Source organism: Mercenaria mercenaria, chromosome 12, assembly GCF_021730395.1.
Source record: "Mercenaria mercenaria strain notata chromosome 12, MADL_Memer_1, whole genome shotgun sequence".
NCBI lineage: Eukaryota > Metazoa > Mollusca > Bivalvia > Venerida > Veneridae > Mercenaria > Mercenaria mercenaria.
The window spans coordinates 74,587,309-74,598,312 of NC_069372.1; the positions used below are offsets into that span (position 1 = coordinate 74,587,309).

The following is an 11,004-nucleotide window of genomic DNA, read 5'->3' on the forward strand; positions in this document are numbered from 1 at the left end:
TTAATGGCATAACGTGGTTTTCAGGAACTTGGATAAACACCTTCTGAGAGTAAACAATTAGAAAGATTTGCTTACGTCAGTTAAATATAAGTTACATTAAAGTAAACTGGATATTTTCTTCATCATGCGGCAACATTATGTCATCGGGACCTGAAGCGTTTTTAATCATTAAAATAGATAACACGTCAATAACTTCTTGATGTGTAATTTCGAATTGTTCGAGTGCGCATAAATTTGTTTTAAATATAAATTCCGGAAGTGTCGTTCAGAAATCGCCTACCCCAAAGACTGAAACAAAGAGGTTATTAAGATAGCTTGCCTTTTTCTTAGTCGGACAAAGAATATAATTTTCATTAATTTCAATGGTGGTATATTGCCCGACAATATTTAGAATTTTTCTTAGTTCTTGCTTGAAAATTTTCCAATACTGCTACGAGTTCGATGAATTATAATCACCTGAAGCAAATTCTATTTTATTGTAAAACAATCTTGCATGCGTTTCTACATAGTTTTAACCTTGTTTTTAAATCTTTTACAAATGGTCCACTCCAATTATTTCCGCGAGTTAATTGCTTTTGCTTTTTGCATGTCACGTCTATGCGATGCAAGTCTTATATCAAAATTATACTAGGATTGTCATTTGGTCTAATGTTTTATTTAGTATGGCGTTATCTTGAAGTCTGAAAATAAAATCTCAAAACGCTTCATCTACAGGGCTGTCATTTGAAGTCTGTTGCTTGTACCAGGTTATTCATTTTATTGTAATCGGCGCGTTTGTATTTCATATACATCTTTAAATAAATTGTCACTAATAGTTACTTGTGTCTCGAATATATATCCATGAATCGAAACATGAAAGCTGATTGTTTGTGGCTATAGGATCAATTAAGGTTCTGTTCTTCTTAGAGATTTTAGTGGGCTCAGTTATTGTTTTACGTAAATTGTTTACAAAAGAATATCATGAAAATTATTATTTATCAAATTCCTTTGGTCTTAGTTGATATATCCTAGTAATGGTAAATTTTAGATATTTTTGCCTTTTCGAATACATAAATTCATTTTGTCCCAAATGTCAACACGAGTAGGAAGGGATCAGTAGACAGAACATATCAAAATAAGTATCTTTTTTTTTTTTGGTCGACATTAATTCTCCTACAATGAACGTACTCACGCATTGAATGTACAATACTAGCTTAAACCTGACACTAACCGCAAGTCAAAAAATAGAACACTAAATGATGTGTGCGTAACTTCTATCCATAACGATTCTGTAGAATCGTTTCTAAATCACAGTTTTGTGGTCGCAAATTAGCTAACGCTTGAAATAATAGTCCAGCGAATCCCGTCTTGAATATTTAATCGAAATATGTGTTTCAGTGAAACATAGAATGTCGCAGTCTAAAAGGTTTTCTTTTATATAAGAATTTATACCGTATACACCTAATGTTTTTGTGCAAAAAACAAATACATTTTTTCTGTTTCGTTAGTTGGTCCCGGATTAAGTTATGTCTCCAGATCAAATAAGTATAGTCAGTAAGTATGCAAAGTATATTATGTTAGAGATTTTTAAAGACTAAAAAATACAATGAAAGTCTAGCGTTGTGTGTTCATTTAATAACCATAGTGTATCCCATACATAAGGTATCAGAAATTGTAAAATCAACACCATTACAGTTTTAATTGAAATCATGTATGTACACAAACATAAACGCTTATATCTAAATATCAAAATATACATCAAAATTATTGTTAAGGATATATATTGTAAGAATAGCATGATCGTGAAAACTGTCTCTGATTATCAAAGCTCATCGCCCACTACCCGCCATGTTGTGAAGTCTTTACCTATGTAGATATGGCATTAAGTCAAATATGACCAGGGGCTATCAAATCTTAAACCGGCGAAAATGAGGCAGGCGATGACAACATCAAAATAACAAACTGTACCAAAATGATGATATATATATATATATATATATATACTTACAAATGTGTGCAGACATTTACAATTATAATTATACATACGTAAATCATAAAATGCACTCAAACAAATAGAAGTCAATCAGTCAGACAGACAATCCAGTAATTATGTATAAATTTCATTTTTATAGCCTCACCTTTTAAATATATATAAATACATTAGGCAAAGAATACCAATACATTCTCTTGCAACAAAAAAGTCAGTACATATATTAGGCACTGTAACTGAAAATACAAACTTCAAGTAGGAGCTATCTATATTATATGTATATGAAGTTAACTGCATGAGAATACAAGGACTGAAAAAAATTATTAAAATATCATTTCCTGAAAAAGAGTTATCTGAGCTGAAAAAAATGATCCCGGATGAAATATTTTGAAAAAAAATGGAGACAACTCCGCAAAGACTTTATGATAGGCTTAGGTGACAATTGACCTAGTACCTCATCCAAACTACCCACTTTTTACCTCTAACCATGAAAAAAACATGCATATTTGCCACATGGATTAGCAACCTGAATACAAAACTATGTAAAGATCAAATAATTGATTGCCCTGGGGACATTTTTTGTGGTGAAATTTGTCAACAAACAGACGATTTTTTTTTAAAAGTCAAAACCCACAGAATTTCACAAGGTGAAATATGTTGAAAAGGCTACTGCTGGAAAGAGAACAATCTCAACTACCCATACATATGCGTCAAAGTATGGGAAAAATATCTAGAAATATGAGAAAATCGAAGAAATCAATTTCAAGACTGTTAGATGCATAACTGTGTAACGGCTACGGCCTTCGTGATATATTCTTACGCATAAGAACTCAAAACACGGGTTATTCTACGATAAACCACACTTGGGAACTTATTATTTCTTAAATGAGCAATTATATGTAGTAGTAATAACCTTTTTTTCATATGATAGGGTCGGGTAATTATATGTTACTACGGATATAATTCAGTCATCATGTGTAGAATTTATTTATTCATTTATTTATTTAATACAGTGACGTTTTCTAAAAAAGTTCATGTATATACATACTCTGTATTAAGCAGAAATTAAGCTTAAAAAATAACTGACAAAATGTTAGCTACATGTCCTTGCACAGAACTAATATTTATGCAAATTACAATGGATCTTTCTACGGGTCTATTTATCTATTAATTATGAAGCTCCAATTCAAAGCTATCGAATTACATGTAGTAAAAATACAGAAATAAAGGCTGTGATATCACACGGTGTATTCTAAATTACAAAATGCAATGTCTGGCTTACAAAAGAATTATATATGGTTAGGAATATATACATTTATGGGATATATGATGGTCGGCGCATTTACCATGTATGTTTTGAATTAGCACTATGCATAGTAAACAATAGGATATATTATCGACTTATAAGTTTATACAGAAACAAAAACACGTGTTATATTTTGACATTTCTGACATTTTTCAGCAGAATACTCGCTAAGAAAGTGATGGAAGCGGAATAGTTGCAATAATTGCATTCTTTATGGACTCGATTGAAATCATGTCCTTAACATGATACCTGTGCTCATCGCCGTGAACTATCATTACTGCTATATTAGTGAGTTTATTTTCACATTTTATGATACGTGCTTCAAAGGCAATTTGTTCTCGATGACGTGTGGGAGAATTCTGTACAAATAAACATTCCCCCAATTGGCTTTTGAGTTTTCAAATTTGACTAGCATACGCTTGTTTACTTCCATCCTATGTTAGCCTAATTCGTGGTATTTATCAATGTCTGACATGTGTTTCAGAATTGGGGCAAAAAAGCGTCAATGTCAATGTCTGGCAAACACGTCTTGTAATTCTTTGTGATGATCTTGTGTATGAAGAAAATTTTATGATGAGTATCCAGATAAAAGAAGATTATGAAGCTCTTGTTTCTGTCTGATTCTATTTATGTTTTGGGATTCCTTCATCAAGGTTGCGTTCACAGAATAATGGGTGGTTTATAAAATTTTAGATTCACGCGTACACAAATATTTCAAATTATATCTGGATTGTTGGTTATTTATTAGTTAAATCACATTTGATTTTCATTAGCAAAATGCTCCAACAAGATATTTTTTTCACGTAAGATACCAGAAGCACATGTCTGTCAGATTAATTTGTCCTATTCAATAGTGTAAAAATCTTGTGCTGTATTGATCGAGTCGCTTGTATAATCAGCGTGCATAACATTTTATTGGTCTTTGTAGATAAATGTATATAATTAAAGGAAAATTACATGACTTATATCAGTGATTGTACCACACGCCCTATCGTGTTCGTGGAACAACTACTTTACACAATCAACTCAAGCGATAAAATTCGTCAGAACAGCATAGATATGTAATATTTCCTACATAGATACACATTTTTTTTGTTCACTTTATTTGTATTGTTTTAATAGATTCATTACTAATACAGTTTTGGAAATATAAAATTTTAAAACGTAAAAAGTTCTTTACTAACGAAGATTGCTGGGTTTGTTTGAGAAATTTGAATATCTAAAGAAAAACAGTTTAAATTCTATTCTAATGATATATAATATTTTTCTTGCCTTTCAGAGTTGTCTTCAACTTTTTGATTATTTACACTGTGCATACAAAATGTAATTTATATTAATGTACATAACGATCTTTTAAAACTTGATCTTGGTCAAAATCATCTATCGTTTACTTTGATTGTGGAAGTACTGCTTCCACGGAGCATTGGGGATAGACCTAGCGGGCTGTCCAAATACTCTGACATCTGGGAAATAGCCAGACCTTCCTTCCAAAGTTGGTTTATGCTGTTCCGTTGTTTCTGACCCTGTGTTTATTTCAAAATTTCTATTAGTACTGTGTTCCGATCTTCGTACAAAACTATCCATCCTTTCCACCTTTACTGCTGTATTTCCACTGAAAAGCGGCTGAGATCGTCTTTCTAAATGTAGAGTCTGCCTCCCAGTCGATTCCCTGTTGCATTCCATATCGTCCTTCAAATCTTTTATCATATTAAGCATCAGTTCTTGTTTCTTGTCGTTTTCTTTCATCGTATTCAGCAATTCTTTATTTGTCTTGTCTTTCTCTTTTATCACATCAAGCATCTCTTTATGTGTGTTGTCTTTTTCATTCAGCTTCCTAATCATTTCGTCTTGACTCTTCTTTATGGTAACAATTTCTTTACTCATTGTTTCAATTTTCTTTTCAGCAGTTTTGCTGATCCGCTCATCTTTGTCAGCCATTGCTTTTTCAAGGTTAGCTAATTGGTGTTTTAGTTTTTCTATTTCAATTTTTGATTCAGACACTTCTCGTTTTTGTCTCTCATATTCTTCTTTGTCTGGAGTATCTTCTGACATCTTGATTTGTTCTCTTAGGTCTTTCTCCCTCTCTACAAACACTTTTATCTGTGATTTTAAAGATTGCAGTTCTGTATTCTTTTTACTGGCAATATTTTTCCACTTTCTCGTTTCTTCTTGAAGTGCACGTTTTTCTCTGATCAACAACATCTTTTCAGTATTGTAGTCTTTAATTTGTTCGCAGTAATCTTTACATTTTTCCTTGAACTCAGGTAATGCTTCTTTCAAATGTCTTATGTCGTCGGAAAGGTCTTTAAGTTTCATACCTGTTAATTGAAGATCACTTCTACCATCTTCTTTAAATTCTATCATTTTAGGTGCAGAGACATGGCAATATTCATAATCCTGAAATAAAAATAAACTAGCATTTTGAAATTTTGTTTAACTGTCTTTATTCATATAACTGTATTACGAACTAGAGGTTGCTTTTCACGAACAACGTATGTTTCCCACCACTTACCGTGCAGAAATTAAAAAATGCCTCAAAGTAAGGGCAACAGCATGACAAAACGACAACACGACAAAATTTTGAATGGTTGTCACTAGGCGCCCCTCCAGCACTAGGACGGCGTTAACACGACCTTAACGTTTGCTGTTTTATCGCCCTGCTTTTGCCGTGTCTTCGTTCTTTTTTGTCCTCGAGATGTCGTGATGACCTAGACGCCAACACAAAAACATGACAAAACGTATTTATCGTGCTGTCATGTTGTCGTTCTGACAAAATATCTCTAAATACGAATCTTCTTTCATATCCTAAATTTTATTTAATGATATTCTAAATTCAGTATCGGATATCACAGGGTATATTTAATGATATTAACAAATTATTTAATGAAAACTCAATATGATATATAACAGAAAAAGTGGACACTCTACAGGGTGCTAAACACGACAAAAACAAAATAATGCATTTAATGATATCCTAACATCAAACTAAAATATCTATAATTCATGAAATGATATCTTAAAATCGATTTAGTGACATCACAAAATCGATTTATTTCATGAAATCATTAATTTTATTTAATGATATCTTAAATTCATTTTGTAATATCCAACAGTCATTTATGAATATCATAGAATAGAGTTAAGCATATCATTAAATGGGATTGAGGATATCATAAAATTAAACTGACTTAAATATATCTAATAATCGAATTATAGATATTTGTTAATCATTGTTGAATATCTTTAAATGCATTTAATGATATCCAAAAATAATGATATCATAAAATGACTTTGTGATATCCATTAATCAATTAAGGATATCGCAAAATGAATTAATTCAGGACATCACAAAACAGTGAATAAATAGTAAAACGGAACCAAATACACAACTAACCAAAATATAATATATATACATATGTTGACAAAAAGTGAGATGTCAAAAGTTATAATATTGATGTTACAAACCCCGTCGTCTTCTACTGGATAACTTGCCATCTCAAATTGACCCTTTTGTAAAACTCTTCTGAAAATAAAAATGTTAATGTAAACATTACCATAGAGCCATTGTTGGGGAGAGTGGTGAGTGATTTACCGAAAATTGACCGCTAATATATTATATTATACCTTTTACTTAGAGTAGTAAACCTTCACATTTCAACACTCCTCTTCCTGTAAAAGTATAAATGTAAAGGTTTAAAAAAGTCAATACGTATTCTAATATTCTTGTCTGTTGAAACACGCTTACGCTAGAATGACGTCACGTTAACGTGCTGTGACGTCAAAGTTTTTGTTGCGACCAAGAAAGAGCGCTACTATACTTTATCTACTGTTTTAGATTAAAGGCATATCAGAATTGAAATAATTCATAGTAAAACCGTGTTTAACACTATTTATACACTCGGGCGGTAATACGTCGTACAAATAATTTCACTCGGGCTGCGCTCATCGTGCATAAATAGTGTTAAAGCACTCTTTTCCTATAAATTATTTTTAAATTAAACTAAAAGAAACTATTTAACTGTATAATCATTTGAATGAGAATACTTTTGTCCCATTGCGGCAGAAAAAATACCAAATGCTGACAGCTAAAAAGGTTATATTCCTACGATTTTTAGATCAACATCTCAAAATGCATAAAACGGTTAGCTATTACTCAATGTATGTCTTTATTATTAGAGTTCTCAATTGTCTATTGATATTAACTTGTGTCAGACTACTTAAAAATGCTTTGTAAAGAGACAAAGGAAAACATCAAACATCTGGCATAAGATACAATTAACATTTATCTACAAGACCTTGTGTGCGATTAAACGTACAATGAATTTGTAGCAATGCCAACTAATGTTATACATTCCAAAGGTTTATCAAGATGTTAGTAATTCAGTTAATTGTTAAACTGCATTGGTTTTTGAGGTCATATCTACTGACAAACAGGGATAAAGATTACTATAGATAGATTAATTTAAAACTATGAATACCCAGAAATTCGTTGTAAGGGACAAAAATTTTATCATCGGATGATTTTGAATTTCTTAAGGATGGCTTTGTTATATATAACTAAAAACTGCTATGTAACTAGGACAGACGATTTATTTTGCTTTTATCGTAATCATTACTGTTTTTTTTCAGTGATTAAGGAGTAGTGTAGAATATAAAGTTACCGATATTGTCGGTTGAGAAGGCTGCAGAAGGTTCAGTAGTGTTACATATAAAGTTACCGATATTGTCGGATGAGAAGGCTGCAGAAGGTTCAGTAGTGTTACATATAAAGTTACCGATATTGTCGGTTGAGAATGCTGCAGAGGGTTCAGTAGTTTTACATATAGTTACCGATATTGTCGGTTGAGAAGGCTGCAGAGGGTTCAGTAGTGTTACATATAGTTACCGATATTGTCGGATGAGAAGGCTGCAGAGGGTTCAGTAGTGTTACATATAGTTACCGATATTGTCGGATGAGAAGGCTGCAGAGGGTTCAGTAGTGTTACATATAGTTACCGATATTGTCGGTTGAGAAGGCTGCAGAAGGTTCAGTAGTGTTACGTATAGTTACCGATATTGTCGGCTGAGAAGGCTGCGGAGGGTTCAGTAGTGTTACATATAAAGATACAAATATTGTCGGCTGAGAAGGCTGCAGAAGGTTCAGTAGTGTTACATATAAAGATACAAATATTGTCGGTTGAGAAGGCTGCAGAAGGTTCAGTAGTGTTACATATAAAGATACAAATATTGTCGGCTGAGAAGGCTGCAGAGGGTTCAGTAGTGTTACATATAAAGTTACCGATATTGTCGGATGAGAAGGCTGCAGAAGGTTCAGTAGTGTTACATATAAAGTTACCAATATTGTCGGCTGAGAAGGCTGCAGAAGGTTCAGTAGTGTTACATATAAAGATACAAATATTGTCGGCTGAGAAGGCTGCAGAAGGTTCAGTAGTGTTACATATAAAGATACAAATATTGTCGGTTGAGAAGGCTGCAGAAGGTTCAGTAGTATTACATATAAAGATACAAATATTGTCGGCTGAGAAGGCTGCAGAGGGTTCAGTAGTGTTACATATAAAGATACAAATATTGTCGGCTGAGAAGGCTGCAGAGGGTTCAGTAGTGTTACATATAAAGATACAGATATTGTCGGCAGAGAATGCTGCAGAGGGTTCAGTCAAACGCTTCTCAGTAGTAATATTCTTTCTCAAAACAGATTTAAGGCTATAGGTGCGATTCACAATAATCTTAACATGCTGGACTTCATTTATCCGAGGAGTAATGTATTGGACGTCATGCGGCAGTTTGACGTCATAATTGCGTCACATTGCTCTCTTACCGGTCCGCGCGTAAATCGTTGTTTATCGTAGAATATGCAGAGCTTGATTTCCTTCTTTTTTTAACTGGAAATCAAATCGAGCCATGTTAGAATAAAGTACATTGCTTGAAAACATAAATGATTACCATCATTCCATTTTAAATAGCACAGTTATTGCACGTTTGGTAGAAAAACATGTCTAAAACGAGTAATTTTATGTCCTTCAAATCTAATTACAAAAACTTACCTGAGCAACTTGTTTTTCATGAAAGTTTCGTTCACATTTATAGTTTATCTATGTCTCATCCAGTAGACATGTTACAATTTTCACAATGCACATAAAAATAATTATGTATATATACATAACGAATTATCTAACATGTTATTGGGCATTCAATAAATGAATTATAAGAGACATAAAATCAGTTTACATTCATAGACGAATTACATAACATAAAAGTCAGATTTCCTTCGCTAACCTTTATTTTAAAAACTGCCATAAAATAAATTCTATCAAGACGCTGAGATTTGAAAACCTTGGTTATAATAATGTCTTAAAAAGCAAATATCATCTATGATCAGATCAAGGGTGAACTGGTTAGCGATGATAATCTGAACTAAGATAAAACTTTCATTTATATATTTCTGTAAAAGTGGTTGTTTACATCTTTATACACTAAAACTTAAAAAGGGTATAAATACACCAGCTGACACAGCAAGTATATTAACCTTAGTGTCGTAAATGTGTTCCTTAGAGTTATATATCATGCTATTAAGGAATACCATTTACATACAATACAATTAAACAATTTATCTGTACGGATTTATTAAAATCTGTAATTTTTCCTTATTTAGATGTATTTATCGTTTGCTGTTGGATCCTTCCAAGCTAAACAGAACAGAATTGATTCAAGTATTGTTTAACTAATTTTTACACCAATGTCTGCAGATACATGACATTTTGTTGGTAAAGTAAATTTCGCAAGTAAATGCTCGAATACCTAATATGTTTCAAGATTCAAGATTTTTATGGGCTTAAACATTTTACAATATATTACATATACGCTATACTACAATCGATCGCGGTTATATACACAAAGTATGAGAAAAGTATATTACTACATATGTGTGAGAGACATTTTACATGGAATGTAGAATTTTTAATTTTCGTTCACATTGAGACTAAGAAATTATAACTGAGATATTTTAACAATTAGTATACTACATACTGTAATCACTAACAACGTTACATACCACATATACAGTATTGATACTTTTTGCAGTCTTATCTCTTATGTCATGCTTACGTTTTACCCTGATATAATCGAATGCCACAGAGGCTTTAGATAATATGTATAGTTTTAACCTATTTTTTTTTGTAATCTTATTTGGAATTTGAAAACATAATCGCTTTTTAACTATAAACACTTGACCATCATTCATTAAATTTTCAGTGCATCATGTTTGAAAATAAAATAATAATTTCAGATATATTGCAATGAGCTAATTTTAAATTAAACATCATTTCAATATGATTGATTCACATCAAACGGCAGAAGTCACATATAGATACAATTGCTTTAAATCTTACCTCTGTTGATACATAAATCTTCCTATTAGAAATTTTTATAAACTGAAATATACGTTATATATCCTCATTGTTAACAATGCAATAATGAAACTATGGCATGAGCTGTTCAAACTATACACGTGTCTTTTAATCAGTTATTTCTGTCAGTTCTTTTTAAAAATCTGTATTACAATATGTATTTTGCTCCTCTGTTACAGGTAAACAAGGAAGTAAAGATCAATCGAAAACCATCCTAGTCTCCGCTAAAGTCTCTGTAGAACATGTTCTTTGCAAAATTGTAAACCTGTTATGCATTCATATCTAAATATAAATGAGGAAAATCTGAAAACTTTAGAAAATGT

General features: G+C 31.9%; 1 protein-coding gene across 1 annotated transcript; it reads right to left on the reverse strand.

Annotated features, from left to right (window-relative positions):
• Positions 1-3,758: 3,758 nt before the first annotated feature.
• On the reverse strand, positions 3,759-10,795 carry LOC123534219 (GRIP and coiled-coil domain-containing protein 2-like). Its single transcript, XM_045316358.2, has 3 exons — positions 10,664-10,795; positions 6,741-6,798; positions 3,759-5,672 (listed from the first exon to the last, which is right to left on the reverse strand). Exons 1-3 carry the CDS (start codon positions 10,675-10,677, stop codon positions 4,656-4,658), a joined length of 1,089 nt encoding a protein of 362 aa, XP_045172293.2. The 5' UTR covers positions 10,678-10,795; the 3' UTR covers positions 3,759-4,655.
• Between the last annotated feature and the right edge of the window lie 209 nt (positions 10,796-11,004).

Excerpts from the sequence above, each read along its gene's own strand:
- LOC123534219 (XM_045316358.2), bottom strand. Across the intron at positions 5,673-6,740 it reads ATCCAGTAGAAGACGACGGG|GATTATGAATATTGCCATGT; the intron begins GTTTGTAACATC and ends TTTTTATTTCAG.